Source organism: Trichosporon asahii, assembly GCF_000293215.1.
Source record: "Trichosporon asahii var. asahii CBS 2479 unplaced genomic scaffold scaffold00002, whole genome shotgun sequence".
In the NCBI taxonomy this organism is placed as follows: Eukaryota; Fungi; Basidiomycota; class Tremellomycetes; order Trichosporonales; family Trichosporonaceae; genus Trichosporon; species Trichosporon asahii.
This window is the reverse complement of record NW_014040922.1, coordinates 932,061-953,000: the sequence shown is the minus strand read 5'-3', so window position 1 is coordinate 953,000 and position 20,940 is coordinate 932,061. Positions and strand designations below refer to the sequence as shown.

The window sequence follows — 20,940 nt, the reverse complement described above, 5'->3', positions numbered from 1 at the left end:
ACCTTTTGTTTATTTATCCATCATGCACCATCCACACACCACCAGCAAGAGGGCCGTATCGGACACATCGGCTGGATCGGCTGGAAGGCAGCGAGCTCATGACGCGATCGGCTCGCACCGAGCCGTCCCTGAGCAGCTGGATGTGGCATTCGGCTCGCCTGGCACGCCTGGGTACGGCCACGTCACGCCAGCCCCAGTTTCCGCTTCAAGTCAGTTTTCGCACCCTACGGGCCCTCAGTTGATTCCCAGCCAGTCAGAATCAGAGCTGCGACCCGATCGAGACTTCAGCTTTGGCGCGGGTTTGCACCGGCTTGGCTCGACTTCGCCAGTTCTGCACCGAGCGCGACTGCTCATCTCGATGCAATTGCTGGTATTGCATCTCGCTACGCTCGATTGCTAGTGGCAGCTCGCTCGCTCCGCTTCGCGCTTCGCGCTTCGCTCACTGGCTCCGTTTTAGATCATTTGTTGCATTCTTGTGCTGTCTGTGATGGAAAAACGCCTACATATATATAGATGTTTGATTTCCCACTCTCCTGCGAAATTTTTAGATTTACTGCGACTTGGCGAGGAAGTCGGAGACGTTGTCCTCGATGACCTTGCGCATCTCCTTCTCAATCTCGGGGGTGAGGACACCGCCGGAGAGCTTCTGGAGGAGGTCCTGGTGCTGGGACTTGAGGGCCTCGGTGAACTGCTTCTCCCAGGTGGTGATCTGGTCGGTGGGGACCTGGTCGAGGAGACCCTGCACACCGGCGTAGATCAGAGGAGCCTGGATCTCGACGGGCATGGGCGAGTACTGGGGCTGCTTGAGGAGCTCGGTGAGACGGGCACCACGGTTGAGCAGGAAGCGGGTCGAGGCGTCAAGGTCGGAACCGAACTGGGCGAAGGCGGCGACCTCACGGTACTGGGCGAGGTAGAGCTTGAGCGAACCGGCGACCGACTTCATGAGCTTGGTCTGGGCAGCGGAACCGACACGCGAGACGGAGAGACCGACGTTGATGGCGGGACGGATACCCTTGAAGAAGAGCTCAGCCTCCAGGAAGATCTGGCCGTCGGTAATGGAAATGACGTTGGTGGGAATGTAGGCAGAGACGTCACCACCCTGGGTCTCAATGATGGGAAGGGCAGTGAGCGAACCACCACCGTACTTCTCGTTCATCTTGGCGGCACGCTCGAGGAGACGAGAGTGGAGGTAGAAGACGTCACCGGGGTAAGCCTCACGTCCGGGGGGACGACGGAGAAGAAGCGACATCTGACGGTAGGCAACGGCCTGCTTGGAAAGGTCGTCGTAGATGATAAGGGCGTGCTTGCCGTTGTCACGGAACCACTCGCCCATGGCGCATCCCGAGAAGGGGGCGAGGTACTGGAGGGGAGCGGCCTCCGAGGCGGTGGCAGCGACGACAATCGAGTACTTCATGGCGTCGTTCTCCTCAAGGGTCTTGACGAGCTGAGCGACGGTCGAACGCTTCTGGCCGACGGCGACGTAGACACAGTAGAGCTTCTTCTTCTCGTCGTTGCCGTCGTTCCACGACTTCTGGTTGAGGATGGTGTCGATAGCGACGGCAGACTTTCCGGTCTGACGGTCACCAATGATAAGCTCACGCTGTCCACGGCCAATGGGGACGAGCGAGTCGACAGACTTCATACCAGTCTGCATGGGCTCGTTGACCGAGCGACGGGGAAGAATACCGGGGGCCTTGACCTGGGCCTTGGTGCGGCCAATGGCGTCAATGGGACCCTTGCCGTCGATGGGGTTGCCGAGAGCGTCGACGACACGGCCGAGAAGGCCGGGACCAACGGGAACGTCGACAATCTCACCGGTACGCTTGACGGTGTCACCCTCCTTGATAAGACGGTCGTTACCGAAGATGGTAACACCGACGTTGTCGGCCTCGAGGTTAAGGCACATTCCACGGACACCAGACGAGAACTCAACCATCTCCTCGGCCTGGACGTTGCGGAGACCGTAGACACGGGCGATACCGTCACCAATGGCTGTGGAAAAGTGTGAGAAACGTGCGTCACAAAACGAGATGAATTGCCGCGGCGATATGCAGCAAAACAAGTCTACTTACTGAGGACACGGCCGGTCTCCTGGACGTCACCACCGGCGTTGGTGCCGGCGATGCGGTTCTCGAGGATGTTGGAGACCTCGGAAGCGGCTGTTGTTGGACGCGATGGTGACAACGGATTCGGTTATATTTTGCGGGTGTGTGTTGCAAGTCAGGGCCAGGGTTGGACGGAGTGCAGGTCAGGTGGAGGGATTAATCCGACGTGGCGATAGGTCAAAAGTAAAACGCGAGAGGTGCACGGAAAAAAGACACGGTCAGCACAGCGATCGGCAGGCAGCGTTGCAGAAAACGTACCGGCCTTGGCAGTCGCGTAGGTGCGGACGGCGGGGACGCGAGCGCGAACCTGTTACGGGGTCAGCAAGTGTTGTCTGGGGCCTAAGGGCCGGAAGGTCCGAAAAAGCTCCAGCTCGATTCTGATTTCATCCCGCTGTTTCCCAGTCGTTTGGCGAGGCGCATTCGACGCGGACCGGTGCATCGCGGCGCAGCAGGCGGTGCGCAGGCATGGCAAAGAGGATCGTCGAGTGTAGTTGTTGTTGTATCCTTCCATGAGCCATGTCCCCGAAAGCCCCTTTTGCCTTTTCTGCCGAGCCGAATTCGAGTGGTCCTTTTCGCTCGGATTCTTTGTGCCGTGTCGAGTTGTTCAATCGTCGTCGAGCTGGAGCTTTGAAGATCTACTCACGCCGCGGAGCGAGTTCCGGATGGCGGACTGCATGATGAGCGGTGTAGGGGGTATGAGGATGAGGGGGGAGGGGAGAGGGGTTTTGGCGAAGTAGAAAGAGATGGGATGGCCTGGATGAGTTTGAGCCAGTGTCGCGGGGGTCGGGGGTGGGTGGTGCAAGGGTCGGCGGAGGAACACGGATGGTTCCGGAGAATTGGGGTTCCGTTGCTTGTGGCAGTTGACTGCTGCCTCGCCCAGCGTTTTCGTTGGCTGGCCGATTGCTACCAGCGGCCGTATTTCGGTCTGCAATTGCGCCGGCTAACAGTGCTGCAGTGCTGTGAGTGCTGCAGTGCTGCATGCATCGCGGTTGTTGCTGGTTGATTGGAGTGACTACTCCCCCCTGGCGAGGACATGGTTCCCCACTCGAGCACCCGTCTGACAAGTCTGGCTGCTGCAAGCTTATTGTCTGCGTCCTAATCAGATATCATTAGCTCCCACGCCTTACGCCTCGTCGGCTTACATACTCGATCTGCTCTTCGCTTTCGTTCGGTTGGTTGTGATCCGTTTCTGGCCTTGTGGCTTGTGTCATTCAGTCACCTCGCTCGTCGATCACTACAGTACTGACAAAACTCTGCGCCCACAATGCTCTCCGATATTGCAGCCTGTGCGCAATCGCAAACCACATGCATTCACTGTCAGAAAGCACAGAGGTCTGGCAAGTTTCACCCAGCGAATCTCTGGCCACATGCATACTTCATCCCCAGCATGCCCAGCAGCCACGGTGGGGCACATCCGGACCCCACTTCGGCTGATGCAGTGACAAGCCAGGCAGTCAAACGGGCCGTGCCTGGCGTTCGCCCTCGCGTATGCTCTACTTTTTGACGAAGCCGGCGCCAAAAAGGACAGGCAGGCAGGCGTCATCCATCACCGATCAAGTCACAGATGGAGTAAGGTTGCAACTCCGTTACAGAGATGATCGACAGTTTGTAGCTCGCGTGGGAATACCCCCGCCTTCCATTGGAAGCACGTGACACTCAGCAAAGTCGGAAAGCAACTCTGGCTTGCTCACCACAACGGCGAAAAGTCGAGATTGGCAGTGAGCTCGACCTAAACATCGCCATCGACCATGTCCGCGCGCACGACTCTGACGCGGGGTGAGTTACGTTTTTGTGCATGAACTGACTGCCCAGCCTTCCGCGCGCCTCTGCGTTCGCTGCACTCGACGTCTGTCTCGTCCGAGGCTGCCGCCTCGTCCTCGAAGGCGCCGTTCGGCTCGCTCCCCCCTCCCCTCCCTGCTTCGGGCTCCAAGCCCCCTCTCCCCACCTCGACAGCCGAGGCCGTCAAGCTGCTCAAGGCGCAGACCACGCCCAACAGCGGTATCTACTGCACCGCGCGCTTGCATTCGCGGACCTACCTCCTCCACCCGAAGGACATTCTGACGGTGCCGACGCTGAAGCCGCGCCTGGAGCCCGGGACAATCCTGAACATCACGCGCATGCTCGAGGTCGGGTCGCGCGACTTTGCGATCCGCTCCCCCGCCGCAGACGGCAGGCAGCTGCGCAAGGCCCTTCCCCACGGCGTCGTTGGCGACTTTGAGACGATCCCCCCCGAAGTGGCTACTTGCACGCTCACCGTGCTTGAGAACACCAAGAGCCCCCTCACCCGCACCACGCTCAGCAAGAGGAGGAAGGGATACAAGAAGACCATCGAGAACAAGCAGGGCTGGACGCGTCTCCGCGTCGGAGACATCGTCCTTGGAGGTCAGTAGAGACCAGCTGGTCTAGTAGAGCATAGCATGTAACAGGCATCATTCAGACGTGCCTCGGTCCAGGCCGAGGGTCTGGGCCACCCAGCGCAGAGGACTGAACTCCACAGACAGCAGGGAAAAGTGCAGCAGACTGCAGATAAGGGGTTCGAATACTCGTACATGACACACACATGGGGAATCCACTACTGATTACTGATTGTCCTAACATTAGCCCTTGGTAAGGGTGCGTTTCGCCGTTCCAGCCGGCGTCGTGTTGACCTTGGTCGCAAAGCGGAGCGAGCACACCGTCTCGCCGAGGTGCGCCGCAAGCGGGGAGAGGTTGCACAGCATGAGCGTCTTGCTGCTTCCACTGAGCGAAGTCTGAAGCAGACGCGTGAGGGTGGAATTGCGGTAGGGAACATGGCCGCCCTGCTGGCCCTGTCCGAGAGCTCCGATCACATCGGCGAGCGCCGAGAGTGACTTGTTGATGTTGATCGTCTCCTTGAGACGGTCCTTGTTTTCGCCTGCGCCGGACTGCGCCAGGCGCTCGGAACCGGCCAGATCGACCAGGTTCAGGATACCCTGGGAACTCTCGTCGGTCAGCGGGTTGTAGCCGCGCACCTTGAGTGCAAAGACGGAGTGGGAGCGAGAGGAGCGCTCGTTCATGAGCGTCGCGGCGACGGCGCGACGGGAGCGCGCCTTCTCGAGCAGCGTCGAGACCTGCTGCGGGTTGCTGAGCGGGAGCGAGACAGTGTCCGTGACAGTCATGTTGTTGTCCTTGTCGATCTTGATCTCGTGGCGCTTCGTGTCAAACTGCCCGCTGCCGAGCAGATCATTGATGACATCGTTGTACACCTCGAGGAACGTGCCCTCCATCGTGTACTTCCACCCGCGGTCGCGCAGTTGCGCGCTCACCGCGAAGATCATCTCAATCGCGCGCGGGATCATACCCGCAGTCTCGGGGGTGTCGCCGCCCTCCATCGTCCACGACTTGCCACTGCCCGTCTGGCCGTACGCAAAGATGCACACGTTGTACCCGTCCAGCACGCTCTGGGCCAGCATCGAGATCTCCTCGAACACGGCCTGCTGTCCGTCCTTGGGTTGGAACACCTTGTCGAACTGGAACGACAGCACCTGCTCCCTCTCCTTGCCGGTCGCGGACTCAGACTTGGTCCGCACCTCGAGCTGGCTCTGGCCCGTTTCAGCGGCGAGGCGCTCGTCGCCGTACGTGATCTGAGCAACACCCTCGGGGTTGTACTGCTCTCGCCCGAGAACGGGACGCACACGCGCGAACACACGGATGTTGCCTGTGGATGGTTAGCAAGTGTTTGAGTATTAAACCCACCCTTCAGCTCCTGCACCTGGTTGTGAAGCTTGCGACGGATCGTCTCTGCCGTGCGCAGCTCCTCCTCGATCTCGGCCACACGACGGTCGCACTCAGCCTGCGCCTCCTTGATGCGCAAGGCCGCGAGCTCTTCAGCATTGGCCGCCTTCTGATAGCCCGCTTCGAGCTCGGCCTTCATCGCCGACACGGCGAGGGTGGCGCGCTCGACCTCAATCTGCAGGGCGTTATTCTGCGCTTGCGAGGCCGTCAGCTGCGCCGAGAGCGTCATGTGCTGCGTTGACTGGTCGGCCAGTTGTTGTCGTAGCTCGCGCACGATGTCGCGCTGCCGGCCAAGTTCCTCAGAGCTCTCGCTGAGCTCGCTCAAGAGACCTCGGTTCTCGCGCTCCTTTGTGCGCAGCTGCCTCTCAATCTCCTCCATATCGCGGAGATGCCTCGCCCGGAGAGCCTCCATCTCCTCCGAGCCGTTGGACAACGCTCGCCGGTTCTCGCGCTCCTTGTCCTCGGCGTTCAGAACCACACTCGCCAGGTCCTCCTTCGTAGCCGTTAACGCCGCCATCTTCGTCTGCTCCTCGTGAATCATCTGGAGCATCTTCTCGAGGTTGTCCAATCGGCCATCCTCTGGTGTGACGTTGCCGTTGCGGCTAGCGGCGGATGTCCGAGCGCTCGGCGTTCGACTAGGGCCACCTAAGGATGTCGCTGGTCGCACTGGTCGGGTAGCTGCGGCGGCAGTGGTGGTAGTGGGTCGCGCGGTGCTCCGCGTGGCGGCGGCGCTGGCAGGTCGCCGAGCGGCAGCCTCACTAACGGGCCCCCGACGAGTGGTGATGCTCGAAGTGGTCGACTTGCCCAAAGTCGGAGCCGAGGCCTTCCTCTTGGGCGCAAAGGACGCTGCGCCTCGTGTCGACATCTTGATTCCAGTGGTCGACTTGCCAAGTTTGGGGCCGGACGTGCTGCGCTTCGCCGGGAGCTTGGGGGATTCGGGCACCTTACGCTTCTCCCCTGCAACTGTTGACGCGGCGCCTAACGCTGATCGGGTGACGGGCTTCGGGATACCCTTGGGAATGCCGGACGCCTTGGTCGGTGATCCACCAACCCTGGGCAGCCGTGTTGCTGGTGGCTGCATCGTTAGCGTTGGTTCTGGGGACGGATGCTAGAGATGGAGAAGCTTACCACGTTCTCCTGTCCTTCGGACATGACGGTGATGATTGTGTGGTTGAAGGTTGGCTGGGCGGAGCAACCCGTCCTTGCGTTTATTTGGGTTGTTGACTTGTTTGTTTGTGGTGAGCCACAACAAGGCCCAGCGAGGAAAAGCACCCGCGTTCCAGTTCCATTCCAGGCACAATCAACACGTGACTGATGTCACCGAACAAGGTCAGTAACTTTCCCACGGGGATCCGGTTTCCGCCTCACTAACCGGTCGCTGTCCTCGATTGGCTGCTGCTATCGACTCAATCCTAAGACCTCCTCCCTCCTCTCAATCACTCATCTAGATCCCTTCAGTACGACAGGAGGGCTCGCCACCACTCTTCCCCCAATGCTCCGCCGCATTTCTAACCTCCAACGCCCCGCCGTTCAGGCTCTGGCGCGCTCCGCGGCTCGCGGATACGTCAAGCCTGCCGCGGTTGGCGCCTCCAACATTGTCCTCGAGCTCGACTCCAAGAAGGTCGGTCACGAGATCCGCAAGCGCGGCCTTACGTCTGCCGTTCAGAACCCCCGCGATGGTGGTATGGACCGTGTAAGTCGACAAGGGCGCCGGTGTGCCCCGGCGTTCCTTCTGCGATTGCGTCACATCGCTAATCTTTCGATAGGACACTATCATCCGTCTTCTCTACTCTCTCGGTTCCCGCCACGAGGTTGAGCGCTACCTCCGTATCTTCACCCAGGCTTCCAAGGGCGCTTCCGCCGGTGGTGTCCTCCCCGAGGCCAAGTTCGCTGTTCTCAAGATCGGTGGTGCTATCCTCACCAACGAGCTTGATGACCTCGCGCTTTCGCTTTCGTTCCTGAACCGTCTCGGCCTCTACCCTGTCGTTCTCCACGGTGCTGGTCCTCAGCTGAACGAGATCCTCGAGTCTGAGGGCATCACCCCTGACTACGAGGACGGCATCCGTATCACCGACGCCAAGACCCTCCAGATCGCTCGTCAGGTCTTCCTCCAGGAGAACCTCAAGCTCACCTCTGCCCTCGAGCGTCTCGGCACTCGTGCGCGCCCCATCCCCACCGGTGTCTTCCACGCCGACTACCTTGACAAGAACAAGTACGGCCTTGTCGGTAAGATCCAGCGTGTTGACAAGGCTCCCATTGAGGCTGCCATCCGCGCCGGCTGTCTCCCCATCCTCACCTCGCTCGCCGAGACCGCCGACGGTCAGATGCTCAACGTCAACGCCGACGTCGCCGCCGGTGAGCTCGCCAAGGTCCTTGAGCCCATGAAGATTGTCTACCTCAACGAGAAGGGTGGTCTCTTCCACGGTGTCACTGGCAAGAAGCTCTCTGCTATCAACCTCGACGAGGAGTACGAGGGTCTCATGAAGGAGTCTTGGGTCAAGTTCGGCACCAAGCTCAAGCTCCGTGAGATCAAGGAGCTCCTTGACACCCTCCCTCGCACCTCGTCTGTCGCCATCATCTCGACCGACATGCTCCAGAAGGAGCTCTTCACTGACGCCGGTGCCGGTACCCTTATCTCGCGTGGCTACAAGCTCTTCAAGCAGCCCGCCACTGAGGGTGTTGGCTCGACCCAGCTCCGCCAGATCTTCACCGAGCGTGACCCCGAAGTCCAGTCCGGCCGCAAGTCCGTTGCCGAGATCTTCTCCGAGATGAAGAACACTCCCCACACCATCTACGGTGACGAGCCCCTCGACGTTGTCGCCGTTGTCTCGCACCCCGAGGGCCAGACTCCTGTCATGACCAAGTTCCTTCCTTCGCGCAACGCTATCCTCAATAAGACTGTTGACAACGTTTTCGACTCGATCAAGAAGGACCACAAGCGTCTCTTCTGGACTGCCCCCGCGGATGACGAGAACCGTGCCTGGCACTTCGAGCGCGCTGACGGCTCGTTCACCCGCGCCGGCCGCTCGCTCTACTGGTACGGCGTTCCCGACGTCAAGCAGGTTGAGAAGATCATTGAGGGGTTTGAGCAGAACGGTCGCATCGACCGTGTCTTCCTTCCCGTCGGTCCTTCGACCCCTCCCCACCGCCTCGCTGGTGCCCCCGCCAACGCTCGCGCCTTCTCGACCTCCGCTCGCCCCTCCCTCCGTGCCGGTGCCGCCGAGCAGCGCCGCGGCTACGCCACTGAGGCCCCCCGCAAGCGTGTCGCCCTGATTGGTGCCCGTGGCTACACCGGCCAGAACCTTGTTGACCTGATCAACAACCACCCCCACCTCGACCTCACCCACGTCTCGTCGCGCGAGCTTAACGGCCTTCCCCTCAAGGGTTACACCAAGTCGGACGTCAAGTACTCGAACCTCTCCCCCGAGGACGTCGGCAAGATGGCTGAGAACAACGAGGTTGATGCCTGGGTCATGGCTCTCCCCAACGGAGTCTGCAAGCCCTTCGTTGACGCCATTGACGCCGCCAAGGCTAAGGGCGGCAAGAGCGCCATCGTCGACCTCTCTGCCGACTACCGTTTCGAGCCGTCGTGGACCTACTCTCTCCCTGGTGAGCGCGCATAAGGGGCGCATCCAGATTTAGACTGAAAGACATAGGTCTCTGTTGAATACCTACATCTTGCTGTTTATCTCTGTGTGCTGTTTACCCCGTCTAGATAAAGTGATATGAAGCTAAATGAATCGAATAGAACTCTACGGCCGCGACGCTGCCCGTGCGTCTGACCGCATCTCGAACCCCGGCTGCTACGCCACGAACACGCAGATGCTCCTCGCGCCTCTGCTTCCCTATCTCGACGCCCAGCGCCCGCCCACCGTCTTCGGTGTCTCTGGCTACTCGGGTGCCGGCACCAAGTCTGGCGAGAAGGACGCTGACGGCCACCCCAAGACCGTCCCCAAGATCTCGCAGCAGGACCTGGAGGGTTCTGTTCGCCCCTACTCGCTGACTGACCACATCCACGAGCGCGAGTCGAGCCAGCAGCTCCAGCGCCTGAACGGCCAGGAGGACTTCCAGCTCTCCTTTATCCCCACCGTTGCCCCGTGGTTCTCCGGCATTGTCTCGGTCCTCAACGCCCCGCTCGCCAAGAGCATGCGTGCCTCTGACATTGTCGGCCTCTACGAGGAGAAGTACGCCAACGAGCCCCTCGTCCAGATCACGCAGCAGGCTCCTGACGTCCGCGACATTGCCGGCCGCCACGGCTGGCGCGTTGGTGGCGTCCAGGTTCACTCGAGCGGCAAGCGTGTCGTCGTGGTCGGTGCGCTCGACAACCTCCTCAAGGGTGCCGCGACCCAGTGCCTCCAGAACCTCAACCTCGCCCTCGGCTACGATGAGCTCGCCGGCGTGCCCCAGGACAAGTACTAAGTAACTTGCTCTGCGTGTTCTCCTGTCGATTACTTGATCTGTCTTCTGCTACAACAACAAAGGAATGTATTGCATTGCATTTGCTAGTGCCCAATTTGGCACCACAAGCTCGCTTGAAGAAGCTCGACGCGCACACGAGAGGTGTAACTATGACGCGCTCGAAGCTCCCAGGAACGAACTTTCTCGCGTTCTCGCATTCTCGGCTTCTCACTACGGCTCTGATTTTCTGCCTCCCCCTCCGTACTGAACTTACAGACTTTCTGAGCTCTGAGTTTGCGCTTGGGTTCGCTCGTTTCGCTAGGAGGCGAGATCCGAAGCTACACCCGACGCAAAGTTTGATGACCGAGACGTCCAGATGACCCAGCTGGATCCATTATGACTCGGATTTGAATGTCCGGATCGAAAGCAGTGAAGTGCGAAGAATTGTCACGTTTCCCAACCAGCGACGAGTCCCACTGCAAAGGTAGGCCCACTGCTCCATCACTAGCTAGACCATGCCGGCTCGGTCTGACGGCAGGCAGCCGAAGTAGCGGAATGAGGAGGTGAGACAGCCTGAGAAAAGGACGCACTTATGCATGAAGCGTTACGCGACGGAGCCGGAGCGATCCCTCGAATGTCTTGGAGCTCGTCGTCGAGGCAGTGGAGCGGCTGCGACACCCTGTGAAAACTTAGATCCGCGGCTGTCGAGATAACGGCACCACGGCCTGGCGGAAGATGGACATAGATTGTGGCTGGCGGGAGTGCCGGTGACGGCTTGTCGGAGCGCAAAGGCTGCTCGGACAGTCTGCCGAAAGTACGCATCAGGCTTCCAGAATGCGAGTTCTGACTTTCTACTGCGATGTGTCAACGACAAAGTGAGAGGCAGACCCTTCTCTCCAGCCTGCACACTCGATGGTGAGGAGCGGAGACATCACTGCGTCCTGGTCCTTGTGCGTCCAAGTCCACAGCCGCCTGTGCAGGTACAATGCTAGACCTCCCTGGCCGCTCAGATCACGCCGCTATCTGTTTCGAAGATTGGCGTCGAAGGTCCAAGTGCAAGCCCATCGCACTTTGGCTTGCAATCGACGTTTGCGATCGCATCAGGTCTGTCGGGCACGGGCACTTAATTACAGCCACGAGGTGCAGGCAGAGGCACGCGCTATGGTCACCGTCCAGGAGGCCTGCGGCGACGAGACAAGCAAGCGCGCCAATCGCGGCGCACAGTGATGATGTACGTAGATCATCCTGGTTCTGGGTCAAGAGACGTCGTCAGCTGTGCCCAAGATGATACTCAAGCAGCAATTCATTTCATTCCAGTTTCTGGATGTACTAGTGGCGTACAACCTGCGCAGCACTTGGTCTTGCGACGCTCGCCTGTCCAAGACAACCACCCCCAATCAGCGTACTAGCCGCTCTGCATTGGGGAGTGAGTAGTGACGTCGTTGCAGGTGCTGCAAATTGATTGCTGGATCACGGAGAGCGTCCTACACCCTCAAAAAGCACTCTCGAGTCTGAGCCTGTTGTGGCATTCACTTGAGCGTAAACAGCGCCGATGCCAGCCGAGCCAACCAGATGCGCAAGACAAACAGAAGGCGGGCGTGTCCGCGGGCACCTGCTCGCCGCTCACCGACACGAGCTCACCCCGTGTCGGCGCCACGATATTCAACGGCGAGCTTGTTGATCGTATCACAAGCTCAAAGACGGACAAGCTTGGAATTGTCTAATTCACAGTAGCTCGACGGGGCTCACCCTAATTCAGCGATAGAGTTCGAAGTGCCCTCATTTCTATTTCGACATGTCCGTCCAGTCTTGATCAGTCCTGGTCAGTCCTGGGCATGCAGGTGACAAGAATGATCCGGCGGAAGGGAGTATGTAATCCCTCTGTGCAGGGGGGGGAAGGGAAGATCAGGGCCGAAGCACAAATATGTGGCTGTTACAGCAGACAGAGCAGGAACAGAGGAGTACGTACATGCGTGACAGGTCTCGAGGATGCAACCAGAATTCCTGTCTTACCCTTCCCTTGGGCCACCCTTTGGCGCCAACACTGGGGTGACATCTGCGTCGCTGGTTCCCAGACGTCAGTGGACAGGCGTACGTCTGCTGGGTCTGGCGGTCGCTGTTGGGAGGTGGAGACAGCGACGCCAGCTGCGCTACCAACCAGCTGCTGCGTTCGTCCGATGTAACAACTTGAAACGGAGCGTCGGTAGCCATCGTCTCTCCTCGGAGGAGAGCAATGCTCCGAGGGGTAGCATGCCCAGCTGCTCGTCAACAGGAACATGCATGGCTCGGTGATCCCCAGCTCCCGAGGAGCATCCGGTAGGGCTAGTGGAGGGTCGGCAGGGATCAGAGACAATGAAAGAATGGAACGTGACTGTTGCAGTCGGCCCGTCGCCAGCGGGGGACTTTCGACGAGGAACGCGGTGCCGTCCTCTCCTATCGCTCGGAGTACCGCTCGCTCTTGAGGCAGACCTGGCCATCACCGATGAAATGCGCCTCTCAGCCACCACAAGCATTGACGAATGCCCAGCCCCTAAAACGTTTTGCATCGAGTGCCGTCCTTGATCCTTGCAGCCTTGGTGTCTCCCGTTCTGGTGGGCTGCAGAGCGCCTAGCATTCACAGACCCCTGCAATATCCCGTCACCGCCGGAAAAAGAGGTGCTGCAGTATGTCACCTTCATGGACCATTGTCTCATGCTCCGACAGTCATGACACACCCGACATGTACGGCACCTCCGGCAGACAATGAGGTTTGTGGGAGCACTCTCGGCACTGTCGTCACGTTTCGGCCTGACAAGACTAGTCGCTGCAGGCTCTAATGGTATCTGACTGTGCACGAGCTTCACAACGACACCGTCAAACGTACCCAGCAATTGCCAGTTTGGTCAATCCTGTCCCTCCCAGCGACATCAGGCGCCGAAACGAAGGGAGATGTGCTGAGCTTCGGGTGCATTGGGTCAGGTGAGCCCTGGTAAGCTTCAGGAGTTGTCGTCGTTGTACATGAGCCGCAGGGAGTGCAGGTGAATGGGGTGTGACTCTTGACATGATGCATCCTGAAGCACCCAGGGACAGCGAGCGACGTTACCTGCCTGGCGAGCAATTACGACATATGTCTATCAAGCCCCGGCTGGGTGCATCAGGAGCACCCTCTAATTCTCCTCACCCATCTCCAGGAACGAGAGGAACGTGAGGTACAACTCCATTGCTAACCATAGCCTCTAGCCTTGCAAGCGCAAGCCTCACAAGCCCGCCTTGCAAGCCTCGCGACGACGACGCTGAGCGCCGAGCTCAGCTGGACTTTGCAACTCCGAGTGACATGCACCAGGAGTCCACGAAAACATTCCTCGTGAACCTCTGTTGCGTTCTCATCTCTCTCCTCTTCTTGACTAACCCTCTTTCGATCTTCTCCACCACTCCAAAAGCGAGGCGAACGCCCCTGCCTCCTCCCCACCGTCCCCTCGGCACCGCCCACGCCCACCCCAGCCCACGCTGGTACGCCATTGTCGACCTCGACCCTCGACGCACAGACTTCACGAACGGATACGAAGAAACGAAGGCCCGGCCGGTCATACCGCCCCCGCTCAGCTCGCCAACAGCGATCCCCTCGAGCGCGCGATTATTACGACGAATCGAGGTCCCCAGCACAGGCCCCTCTCTAAACACCCTTCCCAGCAGCCAAGTCGGCAGAGCTGAGAGACCCGAACAACCTGAGCACCCTCTGCGCCGGACGCCGCAAGCTGTGCTCTCCTGCTGTGAATATTCCTCGGCGTCAGCCGGCCCTCGAAAACGCCAAAGCGGTTAACGGTTAGGGAACCGTGGCACTTGAGGCGGTCCGGTTCTGAAGCGTCGGAAGTTGGAAAGCCCCCCTCCCACATTTCTGGGGCCGCTTGATCCCTGCGAGGAATACGACGAGGCATTCCTGCCTTCCGACTGAGGACGCCTGCATCGCATCGCAAGCGCAGTCGCCGATCGATACGCGGAGACTAAGACCCCTGGACAGAACACTGCCCGGGCTTGTTGAAGTCTCATGTCGACTCTCTTGGCGTTGTAGGTTCATTTCCTCATCTCTGCTGCGCAAAAGTTGGACGAAAGCTGGAGACTCGAGTGATATCGTACCAAGGGACCCAGGAATAGACAACATACGACAGTGCCGAGCTGGCGACCATTCAAGCCCGGCAGCTAGTCACACAGCCAGGCTTGAGGAGTGATCGTCGTTAACCGGTGTCTCCTTTTGCTAGGGCGCTAGCAGTTGCGCTACCGCTGTTGAATACCTTGGTGACCTCCCAAACTTGTTGTTCCGCCGGAAAACACTTGGGCATCCGGCTCTGCCAGACTAAGAGCGAGAGGGCAAAGATCAACAAGAGGCAATCGACCTGGGCGTGGGCCGTAGACGGTGGACACAGTGGTGTGGACGACACGGACTTCTGGGACTTGAGACAAGATGGCTCTTGCGCTGGACCTGACGCCACAGCCACTGAGCACGGGCGCGTCGAGCAGCAGGTCTAGGACCGCCGACGCGAGTGTCCAAGCTCATCTTCTCCCTGCCCTTCCCTCGGCACCGCACGTTCCTTTGCCATCGCTCTCATCACCACTCCCAACCCCGTCTTCCTTGGCCTCTCCCTCGACCCCCTTCCCCTCCGGCTCAGCCCCCTCCGCCGTCTCGGCACCCCTTGCTGCAGCCTCACGCCCCTGTCCATCACAGCCCACCACCTCGCGCTCAGAGCCGTCGCTTCCAACACCGCCGGCGTCCGCTACTAATAGTTGGCCCTCGACTCCACCACCTTCCTCGGCCCACCTGACGCCTGGCCTGCTCCTCTGTCCTCCCGTTGACTTGACGCGGTGCTCTTCGTTCTCGTCGTTCGCCACCGACGACTCGGACGCCATGGACATGAGCGACTTTGACATCCGGGAGCTCTGCGGCGGTGATTGGCAGGTGAGTGATGATGCGAGTGTGTGCGTGCGGGCACACTCGGGAACACACAACCCACGCAAGCGCACACACTCTGCTCAGACGTCGTTGACCCTTCTTCCCTGGCTGCTGCCTAACCACATCGCGTGTGCTCGTGCTGACTCTTCCGCAGCGGTATCCTCCTCTCAAGGCGACCGAACCGCCAGCGCAGGCTCCGTCCCCTGTACCTTCCTCGTTCGACACTCATGAATCCTACAGCTCACGAGCCTCGCTCGACGAAGACTCCCTGCCTGAGCATCCCTATGTGGACGGATTTAGTACCTACATCCACCCCAGCTTACGGAAACAATCCAAGCACACCAAGTCGTCGAGCGGCGGCGCATATCCTGAACGCACCTCATCGCGCCGGCCCTCCCACATACGCCGAAGCAGATCCGCGTCCAACTTTGCGTCCATGTTCCAGTCGGACGAAGCACCCCCTCCTGTTCCTCCTCTTCCCATTCACTCTCCCACCATCACCACTCAGCGATCACCCATTGTTCCAGCTCTCATGATGAGGGGACCGTACCCGGTCACGAATCCTGACAAAGGTGAGCTAACAGATTTTCGATGCGGAGCTGACCACAGGCTTGAACGCCGCACTCCCAGCACTGCCGACAGATGACTGTGCCGTCTCGCCTCCGCCACTGCCTCCCAAGACACCCGACCTTCCGAAGAGTTCGTCGGCAGAGCTGGTCAGCATTAACGAAGCGGCAGCCATGGCGGTTAGGAGACGCACACGCTCAGGACCCCAGCCCATGCCGTTGTTCACCTCATACCATGGCAACCTGAGCCGAAGCGTTGACACGCCACCGCGGCTGCACACGACGAACAAACTGTACGCCTCGCCGCGTCAGCCTCATCGTCGTGCGCACTCTGTCCAGCACTCCATCAGGGACTCAAAGTTGATTCCAGACTTTACGCTCCCCAGCCGATCGTCGTCACGCCAGTCACTCAAAGAGAGCATCAGCGGCCCTGCTCCTGTCTTACCTGACAAGCTGATGCCTTCGTCCTACAACACCCCGTACCCGACCAGGTCCGCGCCCTCTCCGCCCCAGCAACCGGTCCGGCGACCGATAGGCTCTCATCGACCCGCCCCGCCGCCCCCGGATCTGTCCGCGGTGTTCTCGAGCCAGCGCCCGCTCCCGCCTCTGCCTGATGTTCCAGCGTCGCCAGTCGCGGCCGTCTCGCCAGTCTCACCCTTACCGCGGAGCATAACGCTACCCGTGATCTTGACTCCGCCGACAGTGAAGCCGGTGCCGGTGAAGCGGCGCATCTCCATCCTGAAGAACCCGCTGAAGGTCGACGCCTCCGAGCCGACATCACCAGGCTCGCTTGCAAAGCAGCAAGCCCAGGCATGGCGCAAGGCAGTGCACGACGAGGCGATCGCGGCGCTCCGCCCGCCGATGGTACCGGCACTTGAGCGCTCGTTGTCGATCTCGTCGGCCTCGGTCTCGTCTCCGACTAAGAGTCTGGCCGAGCTTGCGGCAGACTGGGACGCGGCGATGACTGAGTCGCCGAAACGCAACGTTTCGAGCACGTTCTCGAGCGACACGCCGCTCACGCCCGATCTCGAGCTCGAGAAGAACCCCTTCGATACAGCTGCCGCCAAGATCGTTGTGACCGAGAGCTCGCCGCGGTCGGTCGGCAGCTATGGAGTGCCCTTCTGAGCGGGGCGGACACGCTGCCGGCCATCTTGCCATCAGTCGACCTCCGACACACCACACGCACAACAGACCCACCGCTTGCGGTAATCACGAAACAATAACGTTCATTCTGTCATGAGCCACGCCAAGAGCATCTCAAGACCATGTAGCACGACCCTCAACCGAAAACTATGTCCCTCAATCAATCCAGTAACCTATCCCAATCGCTCCTTAGAGTAATCCCTTCATGCCCCGCCACGATCTTGAGGAGACACCCCATACGCCCAGACGCCTAACGTCTAACGCCCAGAGCGAGAAGCAGAAGCGAAAACAGCAAAACCAAACGCATTACATGTAGACCTGTTGTATAAGATGCACCCGGACGTGTTCTGGTAACACCAACTGTTACTTGACGACGATTGTTTGCACAAGCGCAGCGTAAGAGACTGGCAAGCGGTGATGGGTGAGACAGCAGGGACGGAGCTTCGTGGGACCGAGGGGAGACCTCTCGGCTCTGAGGATGTTCATGGCATGGTAGCCAGGTCGGGAGTGTCTCGTTCCATACCTAAAAGCGGAGGTGGGACAGTGGTGAGACGTGATGAAGACGCACTGCCCGGACTGTGCTCGGAGGTTTGCTCAAGATGAGTCAGTGTCCCCCCATGGCGTGCGTTCGAGACATGAGTGCAGACGTGCAAAGACAGGGATCAGACCTAGGCTGGACCTTGAGGTACTAAAAGACTGTTGGTCCGCACGACCCGTTGCAGACAGCAGATCGCACATAGCACGCATATTGCCCACAGCCCACAGCGCACCGAAGTGCACATTGCACACCTCTTGGGATGCGTGACTGATCTGGCACTTCCGACTTCCGAGCGAAGCAGGCGAGCGCACATGACGGACGCGATTGGCAGGGGTCGAGGCTCTGTGATGCTGATCACCCCTTCATGATGATCGGGATGATCAGTCGTAAGACATGCCAGGGCTGCGACATGAGATGGATCATCTGCAGATGTGCTGATCCTTATGTGGCAGAAAGTTGTCGCAGTGCGTGGTTAGCTTTGCTCCGCCCCCCCGGACTCATGAGCGCGACCTCTTCAACTGCATCCCGCACCCTGCAACCCATGATGCTCGGCTACTAAGTCAGTGCACCCTGCGCTAAACCCCGCATCCTTCATCACTAACCCGCTAGCTTCTGGCGTCAGCTGACCGGCCGAGCCGGGCGAAGTTTTGCGATGTGAAGGATGTTGTCAGTTATGCTTAGTCTTAGAAGTGGGAAGTTTTCTTGCATCCTACCAAGCGGACACAACTTTAAGAGCTGGTGGTCACCGCAGATACACCCCGCCAGGTCCGGACCTCATGAGGAATCCAGGTTGCGGTATGCAGGTGGAGGAGCGAGTATCGGCGGCGAGGGCCGGCGGCCGCGGGAGCTTCGGCTGTGGGGTATGCCGGATGCCGAGCGTTGGGTGGTCGGACATGGCCGACCGACTGGAGCCTGCTCCCCCAATGATGGCGCCGGCCGCCAGCCCATGCTGCCCACCAGTGCTTCTGCAATACCGCGAGGCCGAGCCTAATGCTCGCTCGTGCGTAAGGCGCGTTTACTAATGCACACGTACTGGATTAAGCCAAGCACTTCGGCCGCCAGGTCGTCCAGTGCCCAGCCCACTAGCACCACACGGAAACGAGATATCTCGGGAAACTCCACTAGCTTCGTGCCCTCCACACCCCGCACTCCGGTTAAGCCCTCCCGACACCCCCCGGACTCTTATAACTCCCAGCTCGTGACCTTTGCTCTCTCCCCATACCTCCCCTCGCAACACAAGCACCATGCCCCTCGACTTCAAGGACCTCGTCGTCATCATCACCGGCGGAGGCGGCGGCCTCGGCCGCGCCTACGCGCACATGTACGCCAAGGGCAAGGCCAAGGTCGTCATCAACGATGTCTCGCAGGCCAACGCCGACAAGGTCGTTGCCGAGGTCAAGAAGCGTAAGTAACTCTCTTCTGGCGGTGTACTACTGCGGGGTCTCCCCGCACTCGCGCAGACCTACTCCCCCTTGCTTGCCGCCCGGCGGTATCTTGTGGATCGCGCTAACGCTTCAGTTGGCGGAGACGCCATCGCCGCGGTCGGCTCTGTCATGGACGGCCAGAAGATTGTCGACCAGGCCGTCAAGGCCTACGGCACCGTCCACGTCCTCATCAACAACGCCGGCGTCCTCCGCGACCGCTCCTTCCGCAAGATGACCGAGAAGGAGTTCAACGACGTCTACGACATCCACGTCAAGGGCGCCTACGCCATCACCAAGGCCGTCTGGCCCCTCTTCCGCGCCCAGAAGTTCGGTCGCATCGTCAACACTGCTTCTCCCGCCGGAGTTTACGGGAATGGCGGCCAAACCAATTACGCGTACGTCCCCGGAGAGCGTCTCTGACGAAAAAACGAAGAAGAAACGACGATTTTGCGTCGAGAATGAGTTGCAGAAGTCGTCGGGAGGGTGGATGGGTGGTGGGGTGGTGGATGTGGCGGAGTGGAGGTGTTTTGTGGATTAGCGTTTTTTCGGCGGCACGGCGCAAGGAGAGCTTCAGCTGACAATCTAGCGGTGCCAAGATGGCCCTCGTCACGTTCGCCCAGGTACTCGACAAGGAGGGTGTCAAGTACAACATCAAGGCCAACACGATCGCTCCCCTCGCCGCCTCGGCCATGACCCAGACTGTCATGACCCCCGAGGTCCTCTCCCACCTCGACCCGGACCACGTCGCTCCCCTCATCGGTGTTCTTACGGCTCGCAACGGTCCCGACGTCGGTGGTCGCCTCTTCGAGGTCGGCGGTGGCTACTTTGCCGAGACCAAGTGGCAGCAGTCTGAGGGCTACGTCTGGAAGGCTGACGACTCGTTCACTCCCTCCGCCATTGACCTGCAGTGGCCCAAGGTCTTCGACTACTCGAAGGCTACCTACCCCTCGCAGTCTGACGCCGCTCGCATGATGGAGGTCATGAAGCTGCAGCCCTCGCTCCCTCCCAACCCTCAGGGCCCCCCTCCCCCTATCACCTTCAAGGACTACACCGTCATCATCACCGGCGGCGGCAACGGTCTCGGTGCCTCTTACGCTCGCTACTACGCCAAGTATGGCGGCAACGTTGTCGTCAACGACATCAGCGCCGACGCGGCCAACAGGGTCGTCGAGGAGGTCAACAAGCTCGGCGGCAAGGGTGTCGCTGCCATCGGCTCGATCGAGGACGACGCCGAGAAGATTGTCAAGATCGCCGTCGAGAAGTTCGGCACTGTCCACGCCCTCGTCAACAACGCCGGTATTCTGCGCGACAAGGCGTTCGTCAACATGACGCCCGAGCTCTTCAACTCGGTCCTCGACATCCACGTCCGCGGCACCTGGAAGATGTGCAAGGCTGTCTGGCCCTACATGCACAAGCAGAACTACGGCCGTATCCTGAACACGTCGTCGCCGAACGGAGTCGCGGGCGCGCACGGCCAGTCCAACTATGGAACCGCCAAGGCGGCCATCATCGGCTTCACGAAGGCGCTCGCGATCGAGGGCCGCAAGAACAACATCTACGTCAACGCCCTCGCGCCCTCGGCCGGCACCCAGATGACCGCGACGGTGTGGACCGAGGAGCTCCTCAACACCTTCAAGGCCGACTACGTCGCGCCCATCGCGTGCTACCTCACCTCCCGCGAGTGCAAGGACACGGCCCAGATCATCAAGGCCTACGGCGGTCTTGCGGCTGCTTACCGCTACGAGCGCTCCGCCGGTATCGTCTTCCCCAACGACCGCCCGGCCACCCCCGACCAGCTCGCCGCCCGCTGGCAGGAGGTCACCACCTTCGACAAGCGCGCGACCCACCCCACCTCGTCCGCTGACAGCAAGGGCCCGATTGTCGCCAACTTTGCCAACAAGGCTGGTGCCCGTCTGTAAACAGACACAAAATTATAGGAGTTTCGGTAGTTTCAGCAGTTTTATGGATTAGTTGATTCCCACAAGCGAGGGCAGCGAGTTGAGCGCAGCGCGCGGGACCGAGGGGTCTTGGACACGAGGAGAGACTGTTCATACATTCGTTCTGACAGCTACAATGTACATGGCGGGAA

At 59.9% G+C, this 20,940-nt stretch overlaps 8 protein-coding genes across 8 annotated transcripts; 5 read left to right on the top strand and 3 right to left on the bottom strand.

The window, feature by feature from the left end:
* Positions 1-22: 22 nt before the first annotated feature.
* A1Q1_00314 (uncharacterized protein) lies at positions 23-400 on the top strand (the record flags this gene model as incomplete). Its single annotated transcript, XM_014329012.1, has 1 exon — positions 23-400. One exon carries the CDS (start codon positions 23-25, stop codon positions 398-400), a length of 378 nt encoding a protein of 125 aa, XP_014184487.1.
* A 150-nt stretch (positions 401-550) lies between these two features.
* Positions 551-2,781, bottom strand: A1Q1_00313 (ATP synthase alpha chain, precursor; the record flags this gene model as incomplete). The annotated part of the gene is made up of 4 exons (XM_014329011.1): positions 551-1,992; positions 2,073-2,159; positions 2,364-2,412; positions 2,749-2,781. 4 exons carry the CDS (start codon positions 2,779-2,781, stop codon positions 551-553), a joined length of 1,611 nt encoding a protein of 536 aa, XP_014184486.1.
* Positions 2,782-3,369: 588 nt separating this feature from the next.
* Positions 3,370-4,495, top strand: A1Q1_00312 (uncharacterized protein; the record flags this gene model as incomplete). The annotated part of the gene is made up of 2 exons (XM_014329010.1): positions 3,370-3,391; positions 3,918-4,495. 2 exons carry the CDS (start codon positions 3,370-3,372, stop codon positions 4,493-4,495), a joined length of 600 nt encoding a protein of 199 aa, XP_014184485.1.
* A 207-nt stretch (positions 4,496-4,702) lies between these two features.
* A1Q1_00311 (kinesin) lies at positions 4,703-6,939 on the bottom strand (the record flags this gene model as incomplete). Its single annotated transcript, XM_014329009.1, has 2 exons — positions 4,703-5,781; positions 5,820-6,939. 2 exons carry the CDS (start codon positions 6,937-6,939, stop codon positions 4,703-4,705), a joined length of 2,199 nt encoding a protein of 732 aa, XP_014184484.1.
* Positions 6,940-7,350: 411 nt separating this feature from the next.
* Positions 7,351-10,277, top strand: A1Q1_00310 (uncharacterized protein; the record flags this gene model as incomplete). Its single annotated transcript, XM_014329008.1, has 3 exons — positions 7,351-7,551; positions 7,625-9,467; positions 9,607-10,277. The coding sequence occupies 3 exons, from the start codon at positions 7,351-7,353 to the stop codon at positions 10,275-10,277; spliced, it is 2,715 nt and encodes a 904-aa protein (XP_014184483.1).
* Positions 10,278-12,406: 2,129 nt separating this feature from the next.
* On the bottom strand, positions 12,407-13,206 carry A1Q1_00309 (uncharacterized protein; the record flags this gene model as incomplete). The annotated part of the gene is made up of 3 exons (XM_014329007.1): positions 12,407-12,914; positions 12,971-13,068; positions 13,120-13,206. 3 exons carry the CDS (start codon positions 13,204-13,206, stop codon positions 12,407-12,409), a joined length of 693 nt encoding a protein of 230 aa, XP_014184482.1.
* A 1,488-nt stretch (positions 13,207-14,694) lies between these two features.
* On the top strand, positions 14,695-16,871 carry A1Q1_00308 (uncharacterized protein; the record flags this gene model as incomplete). Its single annotated transcript, XM_014329006.1, has 3 exons — positions 14,695-15,186; positions 15,335-15,752; positions 15,811-16,871. The coding sequence occupies 3 exons, from the start codon at positions 14,695-14,697 to the stop codon at positions 16,869-16,871; spliced, it is 1,971 nt and encodes a 656-aa protein (XP_014184481.1).
* Positions 16,872-18,671: 1,800 nt separating this feature from the next.
* A1Q1_00307 (peroxisomal hydratase-dehydrogenase-epimerase) lies at positions 18,672-20,770 on the top strand (the record flags this gene model as incomplete). Its single annotated transcript, XM_014329005.1, has 3 exons — positions 18,672-18,831; positions 18,946-19,246; positions 19,438-20,770. 3 exons carry the CDS (start codon positions 18,672-18,674, stop codon positions 20,768-20,770), a joined length of 1,794 nt encoding a protein of 597 aa, XP_014184480.1.
* Positions 20,771-20,940: the final 170 nt, after the last annotated feature.